Source organism: Coregonus clupeaformis, chromosome 29, assembly GCF_020615455.1.
Source record: "Coregonus clupeaformis isolate EN_2021a chromosome 29, ASM2061545v1, whole genome shotgun sequence".
Classification (NCBI taxonomy): domain Eukaryota; kingdom Metazoa; phylum Chordata; class Actinopteri; order Salmoniformes; family Salmonidae; genus Coregonus; species Coregonus clupeaformis.
In genome coordinates, this window is record NC_059220.1 from 61,640,333 (window position 1) to 61,666,594 (window position 26,262).

The 26,262-nt window shown below is 46.5% G+C and overlaps 2 protein-coding genes across 4 annotated transcripts in view; both read right to left on the reverse strand.

Moving 5' to 3' along the window:
• Positions 1 to 352: 352 nt before the first annotated feature.
• Positions 353 to 13,597, reverse strand: LOC121535964 (ribose-phosphate pyrophosphokinase 2-like). Its single transcript, XM_041843206.2, has 8 exons — positions 13,311 to 13,597; positions 8,265 to 8,448; positions 6,312 to 6,410; positions 5,950 to 6,074; positions 5,453 to 5,626; positions 4,747 to 4,906; positions 1,403 to 4,479; positions 353 to 418 (listed from the first exon to the last, which is right to left on the reverse strand). Exons 1-7 carry the CDS (start codon positions 13,430 to 13,432, stop codon positions 4,387 to 4,389), a joined length of 957 nt encoding a protein of 318 aa, XP_041699140.1. The 5' UTR covers positions 13,433 to 13,597; the 3' UTR covers positions 353 to 418; positions 1,403 to 4,386.
• Positions 13,598 to 18,116: 4,519 nt separating this feature from the next.
• Positions 18,117 to 26,262, reverse strand: part of LOC121535966 (FERM and PDZ domain-containing protein 4-like) — a 52,356-nt gene continuing 44,210 nt past the window's right edge. For all 3 annotated transcript variants that reach the window (XM_045209263.1, XM_041843207.2, XM_045209264.1), the window contains 8 exons: positions 25,796 to 25,915; positions 25,289 to 25,425; positions 24,974 to 25,100; positions 24,632 to 24,721; positions 24,255 to 24,437; positions 23,650 to 23,785; positions 22,442 to 23,485; positions 18,117 to 22,197 (listed from right to left, as the gene is read on the reverse strand). In XM_045209263.1, the coding sequence (XP_045065198.1) occupies positions 18,731 to 22,197; positions 22,442 to 23,485; positions 23,650 to 23,785; positions 24,255 to 24,437; positions 24,632 to 24,721; positions 24,974 to 25,100; positions 25,289 to 25,425; positions 25,796 to 25,915 (5,304 nt within the window). In that variant the 3' untranslated portion in view covers positions 18,117 to 18,730. The remainder of the gene's footprint in view (positions 22,198 to 22,441; positions 23,486 to 23,649; positions 23,786 to 24,254; positions 24,438 to 24,631; positions 24,722 to 24,973; positions 25,101 to 25,288; positions 25,426 to 25,795; positions 25,916 to 26,262) is intronic.

The window sequence follows — 26,262 nt, forward strand, 5'->3', positions numbered from 1 at the left end:
TGTAGCGTACCTGAGACCCAAAATGTTAACATTGAAAAGGTAGGATTATATTCTATAGCAGTACCAGTAAGCCTACAGTACAGTAGCCTTCTTATGATGTATCCCACTGGCCACAGATGTCAATTCAACTTCTATTCCACATTGGTTCAACGGAATTTCATTGAAATGACGTGGAATCAACGTTGATTCAAACAGTGTGTGCCCAGTGGGATAAGTTTATTCAAAAATAAAAATTATTTTTAAAATATAGTATACATGTGTCATATCATAATGTCAGACTATTGCATAAATGTCTGTATCCTTACTTTCTTTAGTCGGCAGCGGATTCTTCTCCTGCGTCTCGGTCTTTTTCAGCTTGGTCTTGTCGAAGCTGGCGACCTCCTCGAGATTTGGCTTGTCAGACATGATTGCGAAGTGTCTGTCAAAACGAGAAGCAATATTTTAATTAAACATATGCGCTGACAGCACCGCAGCCACAATAGCTTTTCCTCAAGTGCGCAACTAGCGACGTGACTAAAACGTGTAAGTGGTGCGCCTGCATTCTTTTGTTCGCCTCAAGCAGAGCCTGGTGCCATTTGCCTCACATCCCGTTACCCAAGTCAGGGACCATGTCACACACAGGGGCACAAAACCGCACCCCACAATGAATGGCGCCTAATATGCCCCCCAAAAATGACATTTACATAACAATACGCGTTCCCATGCTGAGAACGCCGAAAAGAGAAAAAGCAGTTGGCCACACATAACCAACCATGCGTTCACATCAACGGCTTTTCCCAAAAGTATAAAGATGCTGTATATTAAATGTTTTTTTAAAATGTACAAATATTTGTCTAGAATGCTGATCAGACTTTATTTCCACGTGTATGGTCTAAGATTCGCCAATTCACTTGTCAAATCGACTCGCCTCTCCCTCCGGCAGACAGATTGGAGCGCAATCTGGAGAACCACCGCCCAGATCCGCTTTATCTTCGAAGACTGGCTCCCAAATAGTACCCCAACTCCCTCAAATAGGCCCATTCATGACTATACGTGACTATACGTGTCATAACATACAATCTAAAGGCACATTCCAAATGTTATTACGCATGACTTAGACAATTGACTGTAGACCATCACCACCACAAAGAATCTGAACAAAGGATATGGACTGATATGGTTAGTGTTCCACAATGAACCTAAAATAGAACACATATCCATTCGTTTCGATTTTCTAGTTAGATGTATCCATCCAAACATCTTTATAGTCACATCTTTTGTCCTTGCCATTGTACAGGTTAGAATGTTCTCGCAAGAATAAATTCAGCTTAGTTCCACTATTCTTGCAGCATTTCAGCAGAGATCAGGTATCATACTGTTATATGACCAATGCCATAAAGTTAATATGAATATCAGTGCTTACCAAAGTTGGACTGATTGACTAGTTGTACTTCTCCAGGCTTTGCGTTGCAGCAGTGTGTCGCGCCTTTGCGCAAGCATAGGACATATACTGAGCAATATGCAAATGAGAGAGTCTGACGTCACCATACAGCTCCCATCATCAATCTCCCATCAGGAGAGATTTGGAAATGAAATACATGGCAGATTGAAATTAGATTACAAAATTTGACCCTCATTTTTCAACGGCGGGAATTTGAACAAATTATGGAGACGTGATACGTGTGTTTTTATCACTTTATTCCCCGAGTTTCAGGCACCACTGAGAGAGAAGTATGAACAAGACGCCACCTGCCGGATAATGGAGGTATGTACCACATTGTATTTATCACCATTATCATGTGACTTTTTATTGCACCCTTTCATTTCTTAAAGAGCAAAGAACATGTCCCTTCTATTAACTCGGTGTGGGCAAGTAGTCATATAGTCTCTATGAACAGACGCATATGGTTATTCCCACTGGCAAAGTGAATCTATAGTTAGTTATAACAACTCAAATGTCTTACTAGTATCTAATAGCACATGTCTTATTTTCTCTTGATCCTCTTTGTGAAGTATGTTTTTATGGTTATGTGAGTTTGGCCTGGTCCAGAAGAAATAACTAGTAAGCACGTGGATGCCAGCTATTGATCTTTTCATCAGCCACTATCCATCACTAAGGAATGAAAAATGAATCAGACAGTCCTCATGTCTACTGAGTAACTGTTGCCAACTCCCCATACAGAACGTGACAAGGCATTAATAAGGTACCCCCACATCAGGGTAGTAAGCATATATATATATATATATATATATATATATGATATACTATATATGGCTGTAGCCTTCAACCACACCATCCTGCATCTCCCCTGTAGGCAGTTGTCTCAGTCTGAGCATAAACAAGGATATTCTCCCTGGTTGGTCCTTAGATGGGAGTCCAGGGCAAAGCTCTCAGACAACAGACAAGGAGTGCTGATCTAGGATCAGTTTTGCCTATTAGATCACAACTAATAAGATTACATGCTCAAGGAAGACCTGATCCTAGATGGTGGTGGTGTTGCATGCCTAGTTTGGTAAACTCACCCTTTTTAGACCTGTGATTGACAAACTTTCAACCAAGGTTCTTACTTTCCCATGGCACTACCACAAGATTCTGGTGCTAAAAGTAGCAACTGATGCTCCTCATATGGCCACCTAATTACTCCCATCTTCCAATGGGATCATGCAATCCCACTCATATCCCTTGCAACTCCTCCCCCTAGGAATACTGTTGTAAGGGGAAAAGTAAGTGCATTGTCTAACAATTCATCCGAGGACCCCCAGTAACCAAAGGTCAAAGGAAGACAGTCAGCAGTATGTAGATGTCATTGTCAAAGTTTTTATTAACAATGAAATTACCTGGTAGTGTAAAAAAAACAAAAAACACCAGCAGTTTTCAACCAATCAACTGCCTCATTTTTGGGCGCACTATCACCTTACATCATGAGAAAATGAACACTGATGAGTTACCCTCCTACTTTTTCTCTTCTCTACAAATAATTGAAAAAAATAAGACTGAAGACATGAGGAAAGTAGAACTTTGAAGTTCATGACCTTTTGGATGAGGATTGTTCGACCCTTTGAATAGATGGATACACCTGATATACAGAGGAACTGTCCCCAGTTTTTCAAGGTATCGGATTAAATGCATATAAATATAATAAATCATTGACTTGAATGGGGATACCCGTTCTACTCAATCTATTTCTATGCATTTAATCCTATTCGATTGCCAAAATCCGATAACTTTTGCAAAACTGGGCCCTGTGTAGCAAGAGATAAGTGGTGATGGAGTTTTAGTAAATTAGCAATTTCAAGATAGTTATTGAGCAAATGTGATCAGAAATACAAAGGTGAGCATGAGGCCCTGCAATGACACCATTCCGCCACTAGAGGGAGTGCAACACCAGGTGAACACTAAATTAAGGAAACTAAAATGGCTAATCAGATTTGGCCTTGTCACGTGGCACTAAAGAAACTACAACGTTTTAACTAGAATGTCAGAAAATGTGGAAATACTTACAACAATTGTCTCTCTCTCATATCTCAAATAGAAATCCATGATAATTTTTGGACCTTAAGGAGACAATGCTAGAAAGAGGTAAACATTATGTAGGTAGGTACCATGGAGAACTGATATGTCTACTGGTTAAACAAATACAGCCTCTGCTCTGGTTCATTCTGATAAAATGTTTTTGACTGTACTCCCACACTAACCAAATGTTGCTGGTTAAAGGAATGATCAGCTGTTAATGACTTAACAACCTTGGGTTGCATTGATTAGCACACACCGTAGCAAAATGTCTCGCAACAGAAAGTGAAGACAGGAATTTGTTATTGTACAGATAGTCCCTCACCGTTTGCTACCGTTTTGAGTCTAGTGAATAGGACCCTGGTATTTCGTAACGGGCGTGTATTGATGAAACAGAAAGGTGGTTAGCCTCTAAAACCACCGTGCAGATTCTCCACGGTGCGGGTTAGAACAGTCAGATAAATCAATAAGTGACATCACACAATGGAATGCTTTCATTTATAGTGAAATGGACAGAAAATGAGGAACAACAAACAGGAACATCGTTAGGCAATGGACCTTTGGTTAAAGTGACAGCCAGATCCCTTGGGTGGCAAGGCTGGCAAAGCATGTTATTGAAACAAACACAATAAGGAAGTCTTAACATGGTAATACGCATAAATAGAAAGTTGCTGGTCTCAAATAAGAGGTGATACTCTTTCTTGGGTCTCTACACGGACAATGGAGCCGGGAAAGTGGGCGTGGCCTTTAGGACTCGGTCACGCGTAATTGGCCCACACCCGCAGGGTTTAAGGACTTCCCCGAGGGCATGGTGGCTGAAGGTGCGAGCTGATTGGACCGTGAGGAGAGAGAGACAGCCACCATTGGCCGTTGTGCCCTCTTCTCGTGGCTATCCTTTACAAGGGCACGTGGCTGAAGAGGTAGGACACCGACTCGCCGTTGTGGGTTCTCCTGATCGCCTCGGCCAGGATCATGGCTATATCTATGATCTGGTGGAGACCATAGAAATACAACATCATATACATCTCTATGGCAGACCGCCATCAACCAGTGCCTCAGGTCAGGTAACCTATAGGGCAGCCAATCAATCTTGGTTGGAAGGGTTAGCTCTAACAACAACAGCAAGCTACATTTATTTCGAGACATGGGAGTGGCAAAATGCTGCAAGTATCACAAAGGGATTCCTCAATCCTCATTGGCTAAAATGTACCAGGACGTGTGAGTAAACAGGGAGTGCCTATCTGGACAGTGGGTACCTGTATCTTTGGGCACGACTTCATCTTCTCCTCCTGGGGGATGGTGTTGGTGACCACCACGGCCTCGAAGGGAGCGTCGTTGATGCGCGCGATGGCCGGACCGGAAAATATGCCGTGTGTGAGGATAGCATAGACCTTGATCGCACCGGCATCAATCAATCTAGAGAGAGATATTTTTTTGACTAATATTAATACTGCATTTGAAGGTCGGATAAAATAAAGTGTACGAGCAAAGTACAAAAATTAAATGTGCATGAGTATCAAATAGAAGAGTGAATGTCCAAACAGTAAATAACAATAATATATATTTTTTGGTTGCAAAAAATAATTTTCAAGATAGTAAAACTTAAAAACTAAACATTTTCTCTCAGCCCCATGGCAAGATGTGTAGAATTTCAGGAAATGTTTGATGCAGAAAAAAAACCCTGACTTGATTTTGAGTCTCCACATCACTTCTCACCCTCTACACAATCTATGTCATTAAGTTTGATACAATGGTTCAGGTCAATAAACCATACTGTGATTTGATATCCATGGCTGCTCAACAGATGAGCCTTCATAGCAAGCATCTATGAATACTGACTTGCATTGAGACCACAAGCCAAACAGAAATAATCTACATCAAGGCCATGGTAAAGTAACGTAACTTTGGGAATATTAGTGTGTGTGTGTGTGTGTATGTATATATATAGTTGCTGGGACTCACTTCTCGGCGGCTTTGCAGATGGTGCCGCAGGTGTCGGCCATGTCGTCGACCAGGATGGCCACGCGGTCCTTCACGTCTCCGACCAGGACCATGCGGTCCACCTCGTTGGCCTTCTTCCTCTCCTTGTGGATGAGGGCAAACTCCACGTTCAGACGGTCAGCGATGGAGGTCACTCTGGACCCAGGAAATTAAAACCAAGAGATATGAGACAGAGGGAGAGGCATGACAGTGCCCAGCTGAAACAGCGTCTCCATTCGCAAACCGAACCCCGTCGTTTAAATGTTTGAAAATAAACACACGACCTCCATAAGTCTAGCGGACCTCATCTCGAAGATGGACAAGTACAAAGAAACACAGATGGAAGGTTAAACACAATGGAGAGATGAACAGGTCCAAACATTTCTGACTTTCCCCATAGCTTTGCCATATTGTTGAAGACCTCAGGACCAGCCATATCTGCTTTTCACGTGACCCTGCCACATTGAATTGGTTATTACCGTTTGGCTCCTCCAGCGTCAGGGGACACGATGCAGCTGTTCTTCCACTCTGGAATGTTCTCCCGGATCCATTGGAGGACCGCGGGCTCTGCATAAAGGTTGTCCACGGCGATGTCGAAGAATCCCTACAGAGAGATCAGAAAAAGCTTCAAACATTTCCCCCTTTAACATAATATACAGACTAGTATTGTGCAAAAACATGCAGTGACAACTTCAGACTTCACTGCAATAACTAGGAAGGAGACAAATTGAGCAACTACTACTAGTCGTTTCAATTCAATGTAACTTCATTTATCGGCAAGGGAAACTGCACCCTGCAATTGCATTGCTGTGACGGTGATGATGTGCCGACTGCTGCCTACCTGGATCTGCGAGGCGTGGAGGTCCATGGTGATGATGTGGTCGGCGCCGGCTACAGACAGCATGTTGGCCACCAGCTTGGCTGAGATAGGAGCGCGACTCTGGGACACAGAGGGAGTTAAAGGCTCTTTCAGATGAAGCACCCAATTTAAATTATTCAGCGTGGCAACAATTGTAGTACTACAGTAACTGCCCTGGATTTAAATAACTAGTGAAGTCTAAATCCTCTGCTCTGTTGTCTTCCTTCACAAGGAACACAATCCAGGTCAGGTGACGGACAACAGACGATGGTGATTGGCTACAGGTTTTCGCTTGTTCAACACAGACGTCTCGGTCCTCTGTGGTTAATGCACACACAGCCCTATGTAACCAAACAGCAGCACAAGGTGACTGTTGAGATTGTGGTTTCAGGGGACAAATCACATGACTCACTTCAACCCACAGTTTCCTTTATGTACAAGTTCAACTCTGGCAGGATGCTTGTTTCAACACCTATTTTGTACTAAGTCACATTCCACAGTGCCATGAATTGATTTAAAATGCCTCAGGGAAAAGACAACAGTGATAGGCCTACATGTGGAATTAAACATCCATAATTTGGTATAAGCGAACATACCCGTCTAAATCCTTCTTGTATTAAACTTTGATTTACAAACATAAGTAGACCCTCTGTCTGAAATCTGTAATGTCCTGTTCTAGAACTTGTAGTTCTGCGTGTTTGTATAGGCTACAGATGTATTTCCCAACTCCAGTAGACCCTACAGCACACATTTTTGTTCTAGGCCCAGACAAGCACACCTGATTCAACTTGTCAACTAATCATCAAGCCCTCAATGAGTTGAATCAGGGTTTTGACTAGATGGGATGCCCCTAATGTCAGAAGTGACTTTTCAAAGCAGGTTAGGAACATTAAATTAAGGTTAGGAAAAGGGTTAGCTAAAGTGCTCATATTCTCCCCGACGTGACCTCGAATATGCAAGTTATGACATCATTTTGACATTAACAGGATCCCTTCTAGACATGACCTTGTATCAGGTAAGTTAGTCTGGGGCTCCAACAAAAATGTGTGCTGTAGGGGGTACACTGGAGGACTGGAGTAGGGAAACGCTGGGCTACAGTATGCCACTAGGTTAGAGGGGCCTTTGAGGTCTGGCATGTTACACCTTCATGTGAGAAAACATGATATGCTCCAAAACGTTAGAGGTCTCGTGCTTAGGGTCTCATGATAGTAACTGGTGCTTGATACACTGTCTTTGGGTTGATAGAGAGAAAGAGGAAGAAACAGTGGAATATAGGATAGGCCTCAGAACAACTGTGGCTTGCTACATGAGGAAACTCTGTTGTTTCTGTTACTTTATTAACTGGAACAGTGTGTGACAATCATTTACCAGATAAGCGGTGTGTGAACCTTTTCTCCCCTCTTGGAATGCCTGACGTCACCCTTGACTTAAGTAAAATGAACTGTTAACGAGAATTAGGCTTAATTGTTGTCGGGTGATGAACCATACTCTAATTCAAACCTACAGCAATATTTGGTTGAGGCTGTATTTTTCCTATGGTTTTTGTGTAGTAACACAGAAGTTATTGGATGACATGCCTTCAAGTCTGTCTGGGGAAACCGTTCAATAGGAGAGATATACACACAGTATATGCTTCCTCGTGCACTACATACTGACCACCTAACGCTACATACTGACCACCTAACACTACATACTGACCACCTAACGCTACATACTGACCACCTAACGCTACTCACTAACGCTAATACTGACCACTAATAAATACTAGTACATACTGCACCTAACACTACATACTGAAAAAAACATAAAACAACTGACCACCTAACACTACATACTGACCACCTAACACTACATACTGACCACCTAACAGAGGGAATCATAGTAGTGACTTCATTGGGCCTGGGAGCAGCCCGGCGGGGGGGTAGGTAGGCTTACCTTGTCCTTTTTGTCCTGCCGGGCGTAGGGGAAGCAGGGGATGACGGCGGTGACGCGGGACGACGAGGCGATCTTGCACGCGTTGATCATGATCAGCAGCTCCATCAGGTTGTCGTTGATCTCGCCGCAGCCGCTCTGCACAATGTAGACGTCCTCGCCGCGCACGCTCTCCCCGATCTCCACGCTGACCAAGAGAAGAAGAAGCATCATTCATTTTAGTGTCATCTAAAGGAAAGGATGAAGCTCATAATTCTCACCACCGTCATGGAACCTCTAACCTCCACACTGAGGTAGAGAAGATCATCCATTCGTCCTCATCACCCTACTCTTATAACTACGCTAGGCCTATACCTCGTATACCCCGACAGAGAAGGCTGATCATAATCTTCTCACCATGGACATTTATCAAATAGGCCATCTCCCTCCCTCCAAGGTATGCTTAGAAAAAGGGCAACCGATACAGCACCCAATATCACTTTCTAACAACACAGTATCATAATTGCACGCCACAAGCGGAGGACTAATGGAGGTCTGGTGCAGTAAATTGGAGTGACCAGAATGAGCGTAACGTTGCCAAACAAGCCTCACATGAGCGCTCTCATTTGAAAGTGTGTGTGGAAAAGCAGACTCTTCCAAGAATCAGTACACACACACCCCATCTCTCCACAAGTTGCAGGCATCAAAACAAGCAAAAAAATAAACGTGTGAAACATTCCAGACAGGACAACCCCTTTTCCCTGCCTCCGCTGGAGTCATGTGATCACATCTGACCAAGAGGGGCAATTAACGCAACAGCCGGTCTACCTCTCTGAACCACCCAGAAGAGGAGGCACGAGGGAACCTGTGTTCTATTTATAAGGGGAGACCGTAAGCCAGACACGAGGAGACACGAGACCCACCGCTACTGCACAGACTTGGACTGTCCCCGAGCAAAAAATTATTGGTTAGACCGAGAGTCGGTTCTTTCGACCAATCAACATCTTTAAACGTGTATTTTCCCATATAGACACACCCTAAGTTTTAATAAAATCAACTATATGCACTGAGCTTGTCTGATGCTTTAAGCGCACTGTTTGATTAAATAATTAAGACACAAATACACACAAGATAACCAGTTGGAAAAAACCTGTTCCTGACCCTCCTCCTCCTACTGCTGGCCTTCGCAGATTCTGCCGTAAAGCTCCTGAAGTTGCCGGTAATAGGCCTGGTTGTAACTATATTTGAGAAGGCCAAGTAAAAATGAAGAATTGTGTTGTTTAAACTGCAAACCAATTCAACGGCGCACTGAAGATGGTTTCAGAACCACTGACAGCGACCACTATCCAACGCGGGAGAAAGCGCTCACTGACGATTCAGTTCAGCTCGTTGGAGAGCACTACTGCAGCAGCTGCTGTCAAGCGTATAAAACATGTCAATGTTTTAGCATGCAACTAGAAAAACCAAATAGACTAATTTAATGTTTTCAAATGGTATGTCATATTCGTTGTCGAACTATGGTAATAAAACCGCTGTTTGCGTTCCACTTTTTTGGCGTCAATCCCTTTCTACAACTAAATGCTGCTATACTGCAAACTTTTTCAACATTGTCTTAAGTAGGCCTAAGAAGAGTATCAGGTATTGGCTGTGTGTACCGGTAAGTAAGACCGAAGCTACAATTAGGCTAATTTGCTTGTGCAGTCCACTGAGACAGGCGTGAATCAGTGTCTTATGTGCCATAAAAATCTAAAATTGCGACCGCTCGACATAAAACCCCATTGGTCAACCCACAGCCTATCGACCAAATCAAATTGTATTTGCCACATGCGCCGAATACAACAAGTGTAGACCTTACAGTGAAATGCTTACTTACAAGCCCTTAACCAACAATGCAGTTGTAAGAAAATAAAATTAAAGTGGTAAAATTAAAAGTAAAATTATTAAAATAGCAAATAATTAAAGAGTAGAAGTCAAATAAAATAACAGTAGGGAGGCTATATAGCCATAGTTGAGGTAATTGAGGTAATATGTACATGTGGGTAGAGTTAAAGTGACTATGCATAGATAATAAACAGAGTAGCTGCAGCGTAAACGAGCGGTTGGGAGAGGGGGGGGTGCAATGCAAATAGTCCAGGTAGCCATGATTAGCTGTTCAGGAGTCTTATGGCTTGGGGGTAGAAGCTGTTAAGAATCCTTTTGGACCTAGACATGGCGCTCCGGTACCACTTGCCGTGCAGTAGAAGAGAGAACAGTCTATGACTAGGGTGGCTGGAGTCTTTGACAATTTTGAGGGCCTTCCTCTGACACCGCCTGGTATAGAGGTCCTGGATGGCAGGAAGCTTGGCCCCAGTGATGTACTGGGCCGTACACACTACCCTTTGTTGTGCCTTGCGGTTGGAGGCCGAGCAGTTGCCATACCAGGCGGTGATGCAACCAGTCAGGATGCTCTCGATGTTGCAGCTGTAGAACGTTTTGAGGATCTGAGGACCCATGCCAAATCTTTTCAGTCTCCTGAGGGGGAATAGGCTTTGTTGTGAGCTCTTCACGACTGTCTTGGTGTGTTTGGACCATGATAGTTTGTTGGTGATGTGGACACCAAGGAACTTGAAGCTCTCAACCTGTTCCACTACAGCCCCGTCGATGAGAATGGGGGCGTGTTCAGTCCTCTTTTTTACCCCCGTAGTCCACAATTATCTCCTTTGTCATGATCACGTTGAGGGAGAGGTTGTTATCCTGGCACCACACGGCCAGGTCTCTGACCTCCTCCCTATAGGCGGTCTCATCGTTGTCGGTGATCAGGCCTACCACTGTTGTGTCATCTGAAAACGTAATGATGGTGTTGGAGTCGTGCCTGGCCATGCAGTCATGGGTGAACAGGGAGTACAGGAGGGGACTCAGCACGCACCCCTGAGGGGCCCTTGTGTTGAGGATCAGTGTGGCAGATGTGTTGTTACCTACCCTTACCACCTGGGGGCAGCCCGTCAGGAAGCCCAAGATCCAGTTGCAGAGGGAGGTGTTTAGTCCCAGGATCCTTAGCTTAGTGATGAGCTTTGAGGTCACTATAGCGTTGAACACTGAGCTGTAGTCAATGAATAGCATTCTCACGTAGGTGTTCCTCTTGTCCAGGTGGGAAAGGGCAGTGTGGAGTGCAATAGAGATTGCACCATCTGTGGATCTGTTGGGGCGGTATGCAAATTGGAGTGGTCTAGGTTTCTGGGATAATGGTGTTGATGTGAGCCATGACCAGCCTTTCAAAGCACTTCATGGCTACAGACGTGAGTGCTACGGGTCGCTAGTCATTTAGGCAGGTTATCTTAGCGTTCTTGGGCACAGGGACTATGGTGGTCTGCTTGAAACATGTTGGTCTTACAGACTCAGTCAGGGACAGGTTGAAAATGTGCCAGGCTGGCACTGGCAGTATGGGATTATGGAGAGTGCATTCAATTGTTTCTTCGTCATCTTGCTACGTAGTTATCTAGCTGTGGGACACTGCACTAACACGGCAGTTAACAAAAACAGCTGTTTCATAGAAACGAGCTAATCTGTTGTGATTTAATTTTAATGTCTATAACGTTATTAGCTACAGTGGTTAGCTAGCTTAGAAAATTATTTACTGTTGTGTGCATTGCGTCTGTGCACTTAGCTAGCTACCATCCCATAGCCTACATTGCATATGAAGTGTGACTGGCTCATCCATGAATGTACGGAGAAAATGCCAGTTTTTTCCTTTTTTGTTAGCTCCCTGACGTGGGTGTTTGTACTCTCTGATTGGCTCAAAGTCAAATTGTGGGCCACTGACAAGCATTGCGATTCTACAAGTAGAATCAGTAGGTTTGTTGCTACAGGGCCCGCTTTTGTTCTTGCAAGAGAAGGAACGGCCTCCCACTGTGATAAGTACCTATTAGCAGTGAGATTCGCGGTGTGTTTCATGCTTAATACTATGTCCTTGCAAGGAAGACATCCCACAATAATATCTTATTTATCAGTGTCCTTGTACACTCACTCCCACTATCAGGCCACATTTTCTCCAAAAGTATCCATAAATTCTAAAGCAGATTATTGTATTAATATAGCTGACAAAGACCCACTATTGCACATAGGGGACAAGTAATGTAGCTAGGCTAAATCAATAGAAGACCTTAGCTCACCTTGGTGCATGGGGCAGTGCAGTGAACTGGCTCACACACATTGCATCATATTGCAAGTATTGTAAAGTCTACATGCACCAGTGCAGGTTTATGGAGCTACTATCTCTACTGAACAATTAGGTCAACTTGCTTACTAGCTGGACATGAACCCAGATTAAGTGCATTACATCATTTTGGCTGAGATGGAACCAGGGGTGGCAGCATGGCAAAGAAATATAGGAACAATTCAGATAAGAACAATTATGTATAATTGAAAATAATGTATACATTCTTATTTAACATTTTTGTCATTTTAGCAGAGGCTCTTATACAGATCGTCTTACAGGTGCAATTAGGGCCCATCGACCGAATTTTCACCTAGTCTGTTCAGGGATTCGAACCGGCGACTGTTCGGTTACTGGCCCAACCCTCTTAACCACTGGGCTACCTGCAGAGTTATCACTCAGTTATTTTCATGACATTTATATCTGCAACATTTCAAGACGTTTGCCTACTGAACGTGGCTTGGTTCTCGGTTGCTGCACTAGTTGGTTCTGTTTACCCGAACTATGTTGGCTATTATCAAGTCACGTGAGTCTTTTCACAAACTAGCGAGTTAGCTAGCATGGAGTATCTTGCAAAGTTACGACTCAACAATCAAAACTTGCACGCGGGACCGTAGGATTACATAAGAACTAGCTATAACTGACTAGCCAATTTAGGTATTGATGTAATACCGTTAGCAAGCTAACGGTATTAAGTGTCGTTAGCATAGTTGGCAAACTTACTACTCCTGCGCACATGTGCATGCATGACCCAGGCTGCAGTAAGTTAACGTCCAGCACCAGCTAGCTTGCTAGGCTAGCTCAGCTAACGCAACTGTAAGTTAACTAAACATGTATTTATCAAAAGACGGACGAGAAATGCGTAAAAATAGACCTACCATGTTTCTTGGTTGGAGAATTTTTTCGTTATCACTTTCCCCAATTCCAGTCCGAGGCGATCAGCCACTTTTTGTGACAGGTCTTGGTGGGAGCTCCCGCTGAAAAGCACGATGTTCGGCATGTCCGAAATATTTCTGTGTAATTTGAGAGTAGGAGATTTTGGATGCAACAATTATCCCCCAAGGGGCGAGTTAGCTAACAAGTTAACTTGTTATCGCTGTAGCTCACGCATAGCAGCTCAGCACGAGAGGAGACCTAAAACTGAAAAGGAAGTGAAAATCTTGTTTGCATGGAAGAGCGGAAGTGCTACTTCCTAATTTTTCTTCTTCTTCTTCTCCTTCTTCTTCTTTGGGATCGTGTTGGAGGATCGCATCCGATTTCAGGTGCACACACTGCCACCTACTGTACTGGGGTGTGAGGCTATTCACGGCCTACCTACATTACATTATTTGTGATACGGTACTATACAATTGGGGAAAAGGAACAATTACCCTGCCAACTATTAGCCCTCTCAATTTTAAAAATAACAAAAACACCATCCCATTCCACTATTTACCCTATCTAATCCTACTCCAGACCAACGGTCTGGGAGGACAGAAAACTACCACTTAACACCCCCTGCAACTGTTCTGTGGGGGCCAGTATGAAAAATGTATGCACTCACTAACTGTAAGTCGCTCTGGATAAGAGCATCTGCTAAATGACTAAAATGTAAAAATGTAAATCCTCGCAAACTCAAGAATTTCTGTGCGGCTGCCATCCTCTTCCTCATTGGACAAAATCGATGAACGTCCCAAGGATCCCGGATAGCACTAACCCCAACGTTATTGGTGCATCAATGCTTTTCATTTAGCCTATGGGTTTTTACTTACCATAGCTCAATGGTTTTTACTGTAACTGTAACCAGAGCTAATCATAGGGGACTATGATTGTTACAGCACAACAGTGGTGAGACACATCTCAAATCAAATAAAAGTGTATTTGCCACATGCGCCGAATACAACAGGTGTAGACATTACCGTGAAATGCTCTTAACCAACAATGCATTTATTTCTTAATAAAAAAGTACAATAAAACAACAACAACAAAAAAGTGTTGAGAAAAAAAGAGCAGAAGTAAAATAAAAATAACAGTAGGGAGGCTATATACAGGGGGGTACCGGTGCAGAGTCAATGTGCGGAGGCACCGGCTAGTTGAGATAGTTGAGGTAATATGTACATGTGGGTAGAGTTAAAGTACTATGCATAAATAATTAACAGAATAGCAGCAGTGTAAAAAAGATGGGGTGGGGGTGCAAATAGTATGGGTAGCCATGATTAGCTGTTCAGGAGTCTTATGGCTTGGGGTTAGAAGCTGTTGAGAATCCTTTTGGACCTAGACTTGACACTCCGGTACCGCTTGCCGTGCAATAGCAGAGAGAACAGTCTATGACTAGGGTGGCTGGAGTCTTTGACAAATTTGAGGGCCTTCCTCTGACACCGCCTGGTATAGAGGTCCTGGATGGCAGGAAGCTTGGCCCCAGTGATGTACTGGGCCGTACACTCTACCCTCTGTAGTGCCTTGCGGTCGGAGGCCGAGCAGTTGCCATACCAGGCGGTGATGCAACCAGTCAGGATGCTCTCGATGGTGCAGCTGTAGAACTTTTGAGGATCTGAGGACCCATGCCAAATCATTTCAGTCTCCTGAGGGGGAATAGGCTTTGTCGTGCCCTCTTCACGACTGTCTTGGTGTGTTTGGACCATGATAGTTCGTTGGTGATGTGGACACCAAGGAACTTGAAGCTCTCAACCTGTTCCACTACAGCCCTGTCGATGAGAATGGGGGCATGCTCAGTCCTCTTTTTTTCTCTGTAGTCCACAATCATCTCCTTTGTCTTGGTCACGTTGAGGGAGAGGTTGTTATCCTGGCACCACACGGCCAGGTCTCTGACCTCCTCCCTATAGGCTGTCTCATCATTGTCAGTGATCAGGCCTACCACTGTTGTGTCGTCTGCAAACTTAATGATGGTGTTGGAGTCGTGCCTGGCCATGCAGTCATGGGTGAACAGGGAGTACAGGAGGGGACTGAGCACGCACCCCTGAGGGGCCCCGTGTTGAGGATCAGCATGGCAGATGTGTTGTTACCTACCCTTACCACCTGGTGGCGGCCCGTCAGGAACTCCAGGATCCAGTTGCAGAGGGAGGTGTTTAGTCCCAGGATCCTTAGCTTAGTGATGAGCTTTGAGGGCACTATGGTGTTGAATGCTGAGCTGTAGTCAATGAATAGCATTCTCACGTAGGTGTTCCTCTTGTCCAGGTGGGAAAGGGCAGTGTGGAGTGCAATAGAGATTGCATCGTCTGTGGATCTGTTGGGGCGGTATGCAAATTGGAGTGGGTCTAGTGTTTCTGGGATAATGGTGTTGATGTGAGCCATGACCAGCCTTTCAAAGCACTTCATGGCTACAGATGTCAGTGCTAAGGGTCGGTAGTCATTTAGGCAGGTTATCTTAGTGTTCTTGGGCACAGGGACTATGGTGGTCTGTTTGAAACATGTTGGTCTTACAGACTCAGTCAGGGACATGTTGAAAACTTTTAAGCTGCCTTGTGAATGTTGACCTGCTTAAAAGTCTTACTCACATCGGCTATGGAGAGCGTGATCACAGAGTCATCCGGAACAGCTGGTGCTCTCATGCATGCTTCAGTGTTGCTTGCCTCGAAGCGAGCATAGAAGTGGTTTAGCTCGTCTGGTAGGCTTGTGTCACTGGGCAGCTCGCGGCTGTGCTTCCCTTTGTAGTCTGTAATAGTTTTCAAGCCCTGCCACATCCGACGAGCGTCAGAGCCGGTGTAGTACGATTCAATCTTAGTCCTGTATTGACTCTTTGCCTGTTTGATGGTTCGTCGGAGGGCATAGCGGGATCTGACAACAATGTAGTGTGGAATGTGTCTTTCAGCCTATTGTTCATTGTGCAGATCACAATAATGCTAGTAGGCCTAATAGTACAACATGTTAGACCTAGGTTCTACTGATTGTGATTTTCCTGTCTCCTTATGAGAATATTACTGTTCAGTTCAACCAACAATAGAGCATTTGGTAAAGTTATGGCCAATACATTGCAGTTGCAAAGGTTCACTTTACACATTTTACAGGGTGCAGCTATCATGATTTTCTTCCTTTCTTAAAGGTCCAATGCAGACTTTTTTATCGCAATATCAAATAATTTCTGGGGAACAAAAAAGTACCTTACTGTGATTGTTTTCAATGAAAATGGTCAAAAAGAAACAAAAATAGCTGGTTAGCAAAGGGCAATTTCTCAAGCAAGGATTTTGCTAGGACTGTCTGTGAGTGGTCTGAGTGGGGAGGGAAAAACTGAAATGTAGCTGTTATTGGCAGAGAGGTTTCGAACTCTCTTTCTTATTGGTCTATTAAAGGTGCATTATGGAGAAATCGGCATTTCCTGGTTGCTTAAATTCTAATAGTTTGCCTAATTTCAGTTTATGTGGCAAAACAAGCAAGTATAGTGTAGAGAATCATTGTACCATCTAAACCGCTGTAAAATATATTTTCCATAACCAAAAATATTGTATTTTCAGCTGTTTGAATCTGGTGTATGTACAAAACCGAAAGTAAAATACGCAAAAAAAAACTCAAGAATGGGAAGCATAGAAATAGTGCAGATAGAACAGCTCTAACCCTTCTTAGACTTGTTTTCAATGAGAATGACAGATCTATAACTCACATTTTTATGTGAATTTGGTCGGGTCACCTAAAAAGTTACATATTGAAACTTTAACTAATTTATAGCATGGTGATATCACCATGGAAGGCCAAAACCCCATCCCACCAAAACAGGCTGACATTTCAGGTGGTCTTTTCAAACAGCTCTTACACTAAAAGGGCATTATCATAATTTTCACAATTTCACAGTATTATTCCAACCTCATACTGTGGGAATATATATAAAACAGGAACATCAAAATTTTGACTGCACTAATGTATTTGCATGTCCTGCCACACACTATGACTGACTAACGCCTCGATCACACTGACAGCGTCATTGCATTTTGGTACACCAGAAGTACATTCATATCCAATGGAACGCTGCGTTTGCCTTGCAGCATTGCGTTGCAGAGGCAGTTGCAGTGCGTTCTGTGTGGTGCATACGTTGCATTTAGCTAACGTATGCGTCAAACTGTATGCGTAGACTGCTTGACAGAAATGGTAGCAGAAGGTGAATGTTGAACTTTTTTTGCACACATATGCAGATGATGCTGCATACTATTTTGCGCAATGACGTTATCGGTGTAATCAAGGTGTAATAGTTACACATACTGTTGGTTTGAAAAGCACATTGGCCAAAGAGTCAGAAAGGAATGGTCTCTTACAGATTTTGGCCTTTCAAAATGTCCTCACAGTCCCCCTTTACCCTTGAAGAACTTTGGATCTGTGTGTTTTAACTTGAATTAACTCTGAGATTGTAGTCAGATGATACCTCAAGTGCCTCTTTTATCCACACACAGAAACCTTTGTCAACCCCTTGGAGATACACTCCCTCTTACTATGCTCACATGAGAAGCACCACGCTAGGAAAAAAGGGCCTCCTGTTCACTTTAAATTAATAGATTGTTTTATGTCCAAATGAATAAGATGTAATGTAATGTTCAAAATGGCATTAGCATTTTTTTGTAGCTAGAGCTAGCTACTAGGCCTAGGGTGTAGAAAAATGAGACAGTGCACGAGTTAATATTTGTTTTACTGAATGGAGTTCTTCTACGAGATGTTAGTGGAGCAAATGAAATAGCATGTGAAGACACACCATTACACTCAGATATGTAAAACATTTTAATGGGTCAGAGAAGCTGAAAAAATATTGAGTGGATTTTTATGTTTATGGTCGGATAAATAAAATGGCATCTGATACATAGATGTTCAAGGACACCATTGAATCCAAGAGGATCATATTAAAACACATACAATGAAAGAATGTAAAAAATGATGAAACATTACACACTGCCTGATCGACTTAAAAGCTCTTTAATGAGATACTTGCTTACATATTTTATGTATTTTCATTATATATTTATGCCCTCTGTATTTGTTTTTAAAAAACATGTCAAAATAATTTAGAAATTACAATAAGGAGTGCTAAATGCAGTGCAATTTCAGTGCTCCGGTAGGTCAATCCTCTCCACATTGCAACCTAAAACTGCATCGTCAATATCACATTAAAGAGTACATGTCTTCCCAATGACCTCTCAAAATGTCTATAGCAATTTATATATTCATATAGTGTATCATATGTACTGTATGTACATTTTATACATAGAAAATAAATTGTACACAGTCTATAATAACATCAGTTCTTATTACAAAGGTCTGGACTTGTATGGCTTTGCATAATGTACATAACACTAAAAGACGTTGCCGCCGGCTGGGCATCCTACTACTTGCTAAGCAGCGTTTTGAGGGAGCGGGTGAGTGCGTTGGCGATGGCTGACATGGTGCTGGAGTGGCGGACCAGGGCATTGACACTGTGGTCGCTGGGCACTCCGATGGACGCCGTCTCAGCTGCGCGCAGCAGGCAGATGTAGTTAATGACCAGCTCGTCCACCTTGGCCACCACCTCCCTCTGCTGTTGGGCAGCTGATGCCCCCAGGCCCCTCACCAGGCACATGCATGCCTCAGACAGGCAGCACAGCACCTGGAAACTGCAGGTGATGGCCAGCAGCATCTCCTCTGGGCTGCCGTGGGACTGGGCCATCCTGCGACACGCCCGCCCCAGCTCTTTAGACTCGATGGACAGCAGCTGCTTGTACTGAGACAGGTCTGCCGTGATCTGTGGCACCTGGCCGCCGCGGTCCCCCCTGCCGACGCTCGAGCGCACTAGGGCGATGAGCTCGCTGGCGTCGCGGCGCACGTCTGAGAAGCCGACGGGGAAGACGTACATGCGGTCTTTGAGCGTGTTGATGCGCGACAGCCTGTCGCTGAAGCTCATGTTGGTCAGGACTTCGCTGTAGAGCTGGTCGCCTGCTGCGTCCATGGCCGGGCCGTAGATTGACGCTGCTTCCTCCATTTCCCCGCCACGGCAGCGCCTGGACTTCTCGTCCCTCTCGCCCCCCTCTACCTCATCCTCCTCCGCCTGGCTCTTCCTCTTGAAGAAGCAGTAGCTGAAGGGACCGTGGCACCTCCAGGGGCTGCCCGAGTCCAGTTTCTGCGAGCCCTTCATGTGCTTGGCATCCTTCTGCAGGGGGAACATCACTGAGGCCCTCCGGCTGTCTCTGCCCCCAGCCGACCAGCATGTGGATGCTACCGAGCCCTGCGAGTAGCTCTTCGACAGCCTCTTCCTCGTGGGTCTCCTCTGTAGTTTGGGGTCAACTGGTCCTTGCTGCTGCTGGCACTTGGTTCTGCCTTTGTCGAAGAGCACATCCACACTCCCGGAGCCCGCAGTTACATTACTGGTGCTCCGTCTGAGCTCCCTGCCCCGCTGCAGGCTGTTGGTGCTGGGCTCCCTGCCCAGGTGGAGGCTGTTGATGCTGGGCTCCCTGCCCAGGTGGAGGCTGTTGATGCTGGGCTCCCTGCCCAGGTGGAGGCTGTTGATGCTGGGCTCCCTGTCCCGCTGCAGGCTGTTGGTGCTGGGCTCCCTGCCCAAGTGGAGGCTGTTTGTACTGGAGTCCCTGCCCAGGTGGAGGCTGTTCATATTGGAGTCCCTGCCTCGCTGGAGGCTGTTCATATTGGGCTCGCACTGGTGGTGGGGGTTGGCTGTGACTGACTGGATGTGGTTTTGTCTGTGTGTGACGGTGGACTCCTGCTTTGGCACAGTGGAGTTGTGGGTGCTCATGTTGGCTGGTAGGGGAAGTGGAGGAGGTGGTGGAGGAGGAGGGGGGGGTGGAGGCGTGGCACAGGCTCTGGCCTGCTTAGTGAATGCTGATGGGTGGTCTCCTGCTTCCGCTCCCAGTGACGTCCCCAGCTGCTCTGTGCGAGCTACACTAGGGGCAGTAGAGAAACAGAGAGAATCGTTAAGAGCCTGTCGGACGGCATGCTTTGTCCTGCAGTCAGACCTGAGCCATTCCTCTGGGCCACATATGCTGGCACCGCTTTGGGACATCACACTCCGCGCCCTGGAGGGGGGCCTGTGGAGCATGCCCCCGCCCCCTCCATGGACGCTGTCCCTCAGGGACAGGAACCGCTCGACCTCAGGGTCGATGGCGCCCCTCTCTAACTCACTCTCGAGGCCCGAAAAGGAGCTCCTCCTCTCTGTGCCACTGGGCCTTACTTCAAGACTGTCAGCGGGTCTCTGAGCATGCAAGTCAGGATTGCTCTTCAACTTAGCGGGAAGCGTGGCGGAGTGATACGGTCGGGGGCCTTTGTCGCCCCGTGAGGTGGCTGCATTGGGGTTCACTAGACTCGGGCTGAGGAAGGGTGAGGAGGATGAGGGGGGCATGCAGGGATATCGGCCAACGGTGTTCCCCTTACTCCTAACCATCTCTATCAGTTGGGGATTACTGGTTATATATCTCCTAGTGTCCTTCCTGACTCCCCCTCCCAGGCCTGCACTGTGCAACTTGCCTCCCTGGTGCATCTGGCTCACTGTCAGGTAGTTAATGAGCTGCCTATAGGCCTCGCTCCCCTCCTTGGGGTTAGCACCCCTTACACAGGCTGTCTTGGCATGCAGATCATTTTGAAGGTTACTCCTTCTAGCTGTACTACCTGTGGTTTCTTTCATCTTGGCAGACCGGAGGGAACCCTCTCTGCTGGTGTCTGACCCAGGAGGGTGTATGTTGGGCAGCATCTTCCGCAGGAGTGCGGGGTCTGCTTGGGGGTGGAGGTCCCTACCCCCAGGGATCTGGCCCGGGGTGCTGTGGGGAGCCTTGTCCTCGTAGGTGAAAACCCTGAGGGACGAGGAAGATTCGGAAAGTGGGTGGCGGTTACCGTCGGGGGCGCAGAGGGGCGAATCCGTTGGGGTGCCACAGGCGCTGCTCCCCGTGCTGCAGCCCGCGTCCAGTGACGAGCACTGGGAGCCCTGCAGGGAGTTGTGGGCCTCGCTCTGGAGGGACGAGATCCGTTTGGCTAGGTGGTACTCACACAGCCGGGCAACCCCTTGCCTCACTTGCTGCAGCTGCTCTCCTGGGGCATCTCCCTGCACACCGCGGGGGTCCCGGGGCTTCTTGTTAGGAGAGGAGGGGAAGGGACCTGCCGCTCCCCCCAGGTACTCTTCCTCCTGGCCACCCATCGCCCCAGTGTCCCCCCCTGCAGCCTCCCCTGGATCCTCCTCAGGCTCTGTCCGTTCAGGGTGTGGGGGAGGGGGGCGCGGCAGGCTGTGGTGACTCCTCGGCAGGCTGTTCACCGCCAGGTTCTCCGCCATGATGGAGATGGAATTCTCTGGTAGAGGAAGAGGCGGCCTTCTCTGCAGCCTCTCGCAGAATGAGGTACGCTCCACATCCAGCTGGCTCCCCCTGTGGCCATCTCTGGTACTGAACGTGTTGAATTTCCCGTTGGTGTCGGCCAACTTTTTTAGACGTTTCCCTCCAACAACCACGGAGTTGGGTCGCTTGCTGAAGCCGGAGGAGAGGTTAGTCAGAGAATCAGTGGTTTCTGGATCCAGCTCTATGGCATCTGGATGGAGGGTCTGTTTAGGGAGCGTGGCGGACGACTGCGGCCCTCCGTCTCGATAGTGGGAGGGGCTGTGGGCTTTGTTTTGGGTGGCCCCTCTGGGCGAGACGGGGAAGTCTGTCTTTTCCTCCGTCAGAGGCTGGTAGCCCTCTGAGGTGGCGATAAGGAGGCGCCTGTGGTTCTCGTGGATGAGCTTGTGGGCGGCGGCCTGCTCCGTGGTCTCAGTCATCTCTGAGGAGTTGGTCTCGTTGCCTGAGTCAGAGGAAGACTCAGGACTGAAAGCTCGAGATATATGCACACCTACGTGAGCCAGAGAGAAGAAAATAATCAGTTGAGCTTCTTTCAACCTTATCTACATAAAAGTAATACAATTATATTATATCACTTTAAACAAAGTTTGAAGACATCCTAATTTTGTCCAGGTCTGATCACAAAGCACAGCATTGAACAGTGAACAATGAAAAACCAAAACTAGAGCAAGGCCATGACTGCTGTAAACTACAGGCCTAAGTGATGTAGGCATAATGATGGTAGTAGTAAAGACCTGGGTTACTGTTGGGCTGTGGTCGCTGTGGGCGTGGGTGTGGCCTCTCCTCGGACACGGACAGGGCTTCCAGCGCCTGCAGGGTGGTCACCATGGCATCCTCCAGCCTCCTTTCCCTGCCGCTCCCCTCGCCATGCGTCCCCGTGGGGACAGCGTCGATCAACGACACGGGCATGTCACTGTTGTTGGCAGTGGCCAGAGGGCGACCCTCGGGGATCTCTTCATCAGAACTGTCTCTGAACCCCGGGGGCGGGGCGGCAATGGCGAGATTTAATGAATGGAGGACGCCGTCGGTATCATCATCCTCGTCATCGCCCCCCTCGGGGGGAGGAAGTGAGGTCAGGTCGATGATGTCATCGCTGGAGCCCGAGAGGGTGAGGAACGTGGCTTTGCTCACCGATGTAGCCCCGCCCCCTACACTTACGCTGCCATCCTCCCCCCCTCCCATCCCGGTAGAGTCTTCCTCACAGCTGGCGTCGTCCTCATCCTCGGCGTCGTCCATGGTGTCTGCATAACAAAGGTCCCTTAGCAGCGGTTCATCCACCAGCTCCTCGCCGATGTTGCTGTAGACTACGTGCGGCCTGCCGTCGGTAAACTGGAAGGGCACGGGCACTTGGGTCGTAAAGTCCCCTGTGTTGTTGACGTTGTTGTGCAAGTAGGCTGTGGGCCTGTGCTCGGGCACCTCGGGACTCTCATCCATCAGGCGCTCGTAACCTAAGTTCTGGGGGTTCACAGTGTTCAAAGGGGGGTCTCCGAAGATGAAGGAGACCTTGGCGCTCCGGGGGGAGTCTTGGGGTTTGTTTCTGGCGGGGGGGAGAGGTGGGGGCTGGAGACTCCTCTGCCTCTCCGACGGCCTCTCGTTCTGCTGCAGGGTTAGGGTATGGTGTTGGGGCTCGGGGATGTAGGGAGAGAGGTTGTTCTCTCTCCCTCCATTGTTAGAGAAGTCCATGTCACCGCTGTAACGCTCGTCCTGGCTGGCAGCATTGGGGTCCTCACAGTTGCCTAACGAAGTGCTGTACGGCCACTCCAGAAGATTGTCCTGATCTGTTGTTTAATAGAAGAACTCACTTCAACAATTTGACAAAATACTGGATATAATAGACATGTATACAGAAGAGCACACACGCACACGCACACACACACACACACACACACACGCACACACACGCACACGCACACACACACCACATAGTACTAGGTTGACCGACCCATTTCTTCAGCGATGCTGTTGCAGTGGGCCATGTTGAAGATAGATCTCCTAGAATCCACTAGGAGTCGATAGTACCCTGCTGTCAGACACGCCAGGTTCATGGCATCACTAGACTCCATTATCAACGTGATGGGCTACAGATCAAATATAAAGAAATACAAATATTAGAGAATACGAGGATGTGCTCTTGCAAGAATAGTATTTATGTACAGACTGGTTTTTCTACTTATTAGCCAGCTAATATTGATCAGGGCATGATGCCTTATGGGTATCTGCTGATTTTTTGTGAAAGGGGATACCTAGTCAGTTGCGCAACTGAATACATTCAACCGAAATGTTTCTTCCACATTTAACCCAACCCCTCTGAATCAGAGAGGTGCGGGGGACTGCCTTAATCGACATCATCGGTGCCCAGTTGTTGGGGGTTAACTACCTTGCTCAAGGGCAGAACAGCAGATTTTTCCACCTTGCCGGCTCAGGGATTCGAACCAGCAACCTTTCAGTTACTGGCCCAGCGCTATTAACCGCTAAGCTACCTGCCGCCCAAGCCTCAAGCCACTCTCTTAACTGTGTCAACTCCACACCCCAGGCCCCACTCCTTACCCTGACATCCATGACATGGAGCTCCACGCGGACATTGATATCATCCTCTGTGAGGATCTCGATGCGGTTCACATGGCTGAAGTCTGCCAGCAGGGCCATCAGGTTGGTCTTGGCGTTGATCACGTGACTGATGCCGTACCTGGGCCCCACTAGCAAGGTCACCTCTGTCTGCTTCTCCCCCTGCTGTGAGGGTGGGTGTTGGGGGTGAGGGTGTGTGTGCATGTGCATGTGTATGTGTGTGTGTGTGTGTGTGTGTGTGTGAGAGAGAGAGAGAGAGAAGGCAGGATATGGATTAGGAACGATATCTATTGGGATACGGATTGGTTTTCTATTTGACCAATAACTGAAATAGGGAAAGCTACAACTAGTGGCCTTACCAAAAGTATGGATTTGAACACTCTCCCTCCATACAACCTCAGGTCACTGAGATACTTCAAGTAGTGCACCTTTGCCTGCAACGCAGTCAACTACAGGAAAGAAAGACAGAGGAAAATATATTGGGGTTAACAAAAATACACTAACTGTTTATAGGTTTGACTGTATTTCTCTGTCTCAATTATGATTTGGATAATACATCATCGACATTATCGTCGATGATGAAGCAAAAAAAAAGAAAGCAAACAGAGACAGCTACACTCCTCTAGAGGGCAGCTTTGCCAAGCAGACAATCTACGGAGAGAGAGAGAGAGAGAGCTTTGACGATGGAATCCGTACTGTACCTTTTTTCCTGGAGGCACTAGGTTCTGATTGGTTTTGAGGATGTGCGTCAGTGCTTTCTTAATGTTCTTCTCCTTCATGCTGGTCATCACTGCTGGTGGGATGAAAAGGGCCAGACCCCACTCCTTCCTGGAAATTAAGAAGGCATTTGATATTCAAGGTCATGGAAATAATGCTAATTAGTGTTCACCTTTTTAACCATGCTTATTATGCACCAGTACAAAGAGTCCTTTTGAGCAGGTCCATCGCCCATTTGTCAGTGCAAAACAACAACAACAACAACAACAGTAAGGTGAATGTGAAGGAGCTGAACTTACTGGATGTATTTGAGCGAGACCTTCTGCATCTGCCTGGTCGTCATAGTGAGGACGTACATCTGCAGAGCGGCCAATCGGAGCGCGGCGTCATACTTGAGCTCCGAGCCGAAGCGCTCCAGAACCACATCGTTACAGCTCTAGACCAGGAGGGACAGTTAGAACTAGTGGCCTCAAGCCATTCAAAATATATGCATTTTGTTCTATTTACAAGTAGAGGAAGGCCAAGCTAGAATCTGGCATTGTTGTCAGTAACATAGAAGCAATATTGCTTTGATTAGTCAATCCCAAGCGCACAGCAAATATTATGAAGATCTGACTAAGCCTAAAACCTTGGACAACCAACCAATTTTGGATGGGAACCTTGAACTTGATATGCATGTAATTGATCAAAAGGCCATTATTGACAAGCTAAAGTCTCAATGCTTGTTAGACAAGCTCACCTGAGAATACAGGAGCGCAGTCTTGTGTTATGCTCCACTATGATTGGGTCTCCTTTGGTGCTCTCACCTGAACGTAGAGGTATTCGAACGCCACCGCATCCCGTCTGAGCAGATCCACCGGGTCCTTGGGGACGAAGCTGATTCTGAAGAAACATTTCATCTTATCAGACCCCGGCCTTTGTGTCACCTGAAACGAAGGGGGGGGAGAAAGGGATAGGAAAGAAAGTCTGATGTGAAAGAGATACAGACACATCAAAATGGAAACATCAAATGCAAGGTCCCTCAAGGTGCTAGGTATGATGTCAAACTTCATAAAATGCTCAGGTAAATGCATTCCTAAGTACATAATGGGATGGTAAGGTCAGTGCTAAGGACAGGGTGAGTCATTGTTGCAGTCAGGCTAATTTGGATCCATTGGACAGGTTCTTGGCCTCTGTCAAGGGACAGGAATTCATTAAGACACGCAGAGGGAGATATACTGTAAGTGCTACACTGGTCAGTAGGTTGTCCTCCTTCCCTAATTCCTTCACAGGT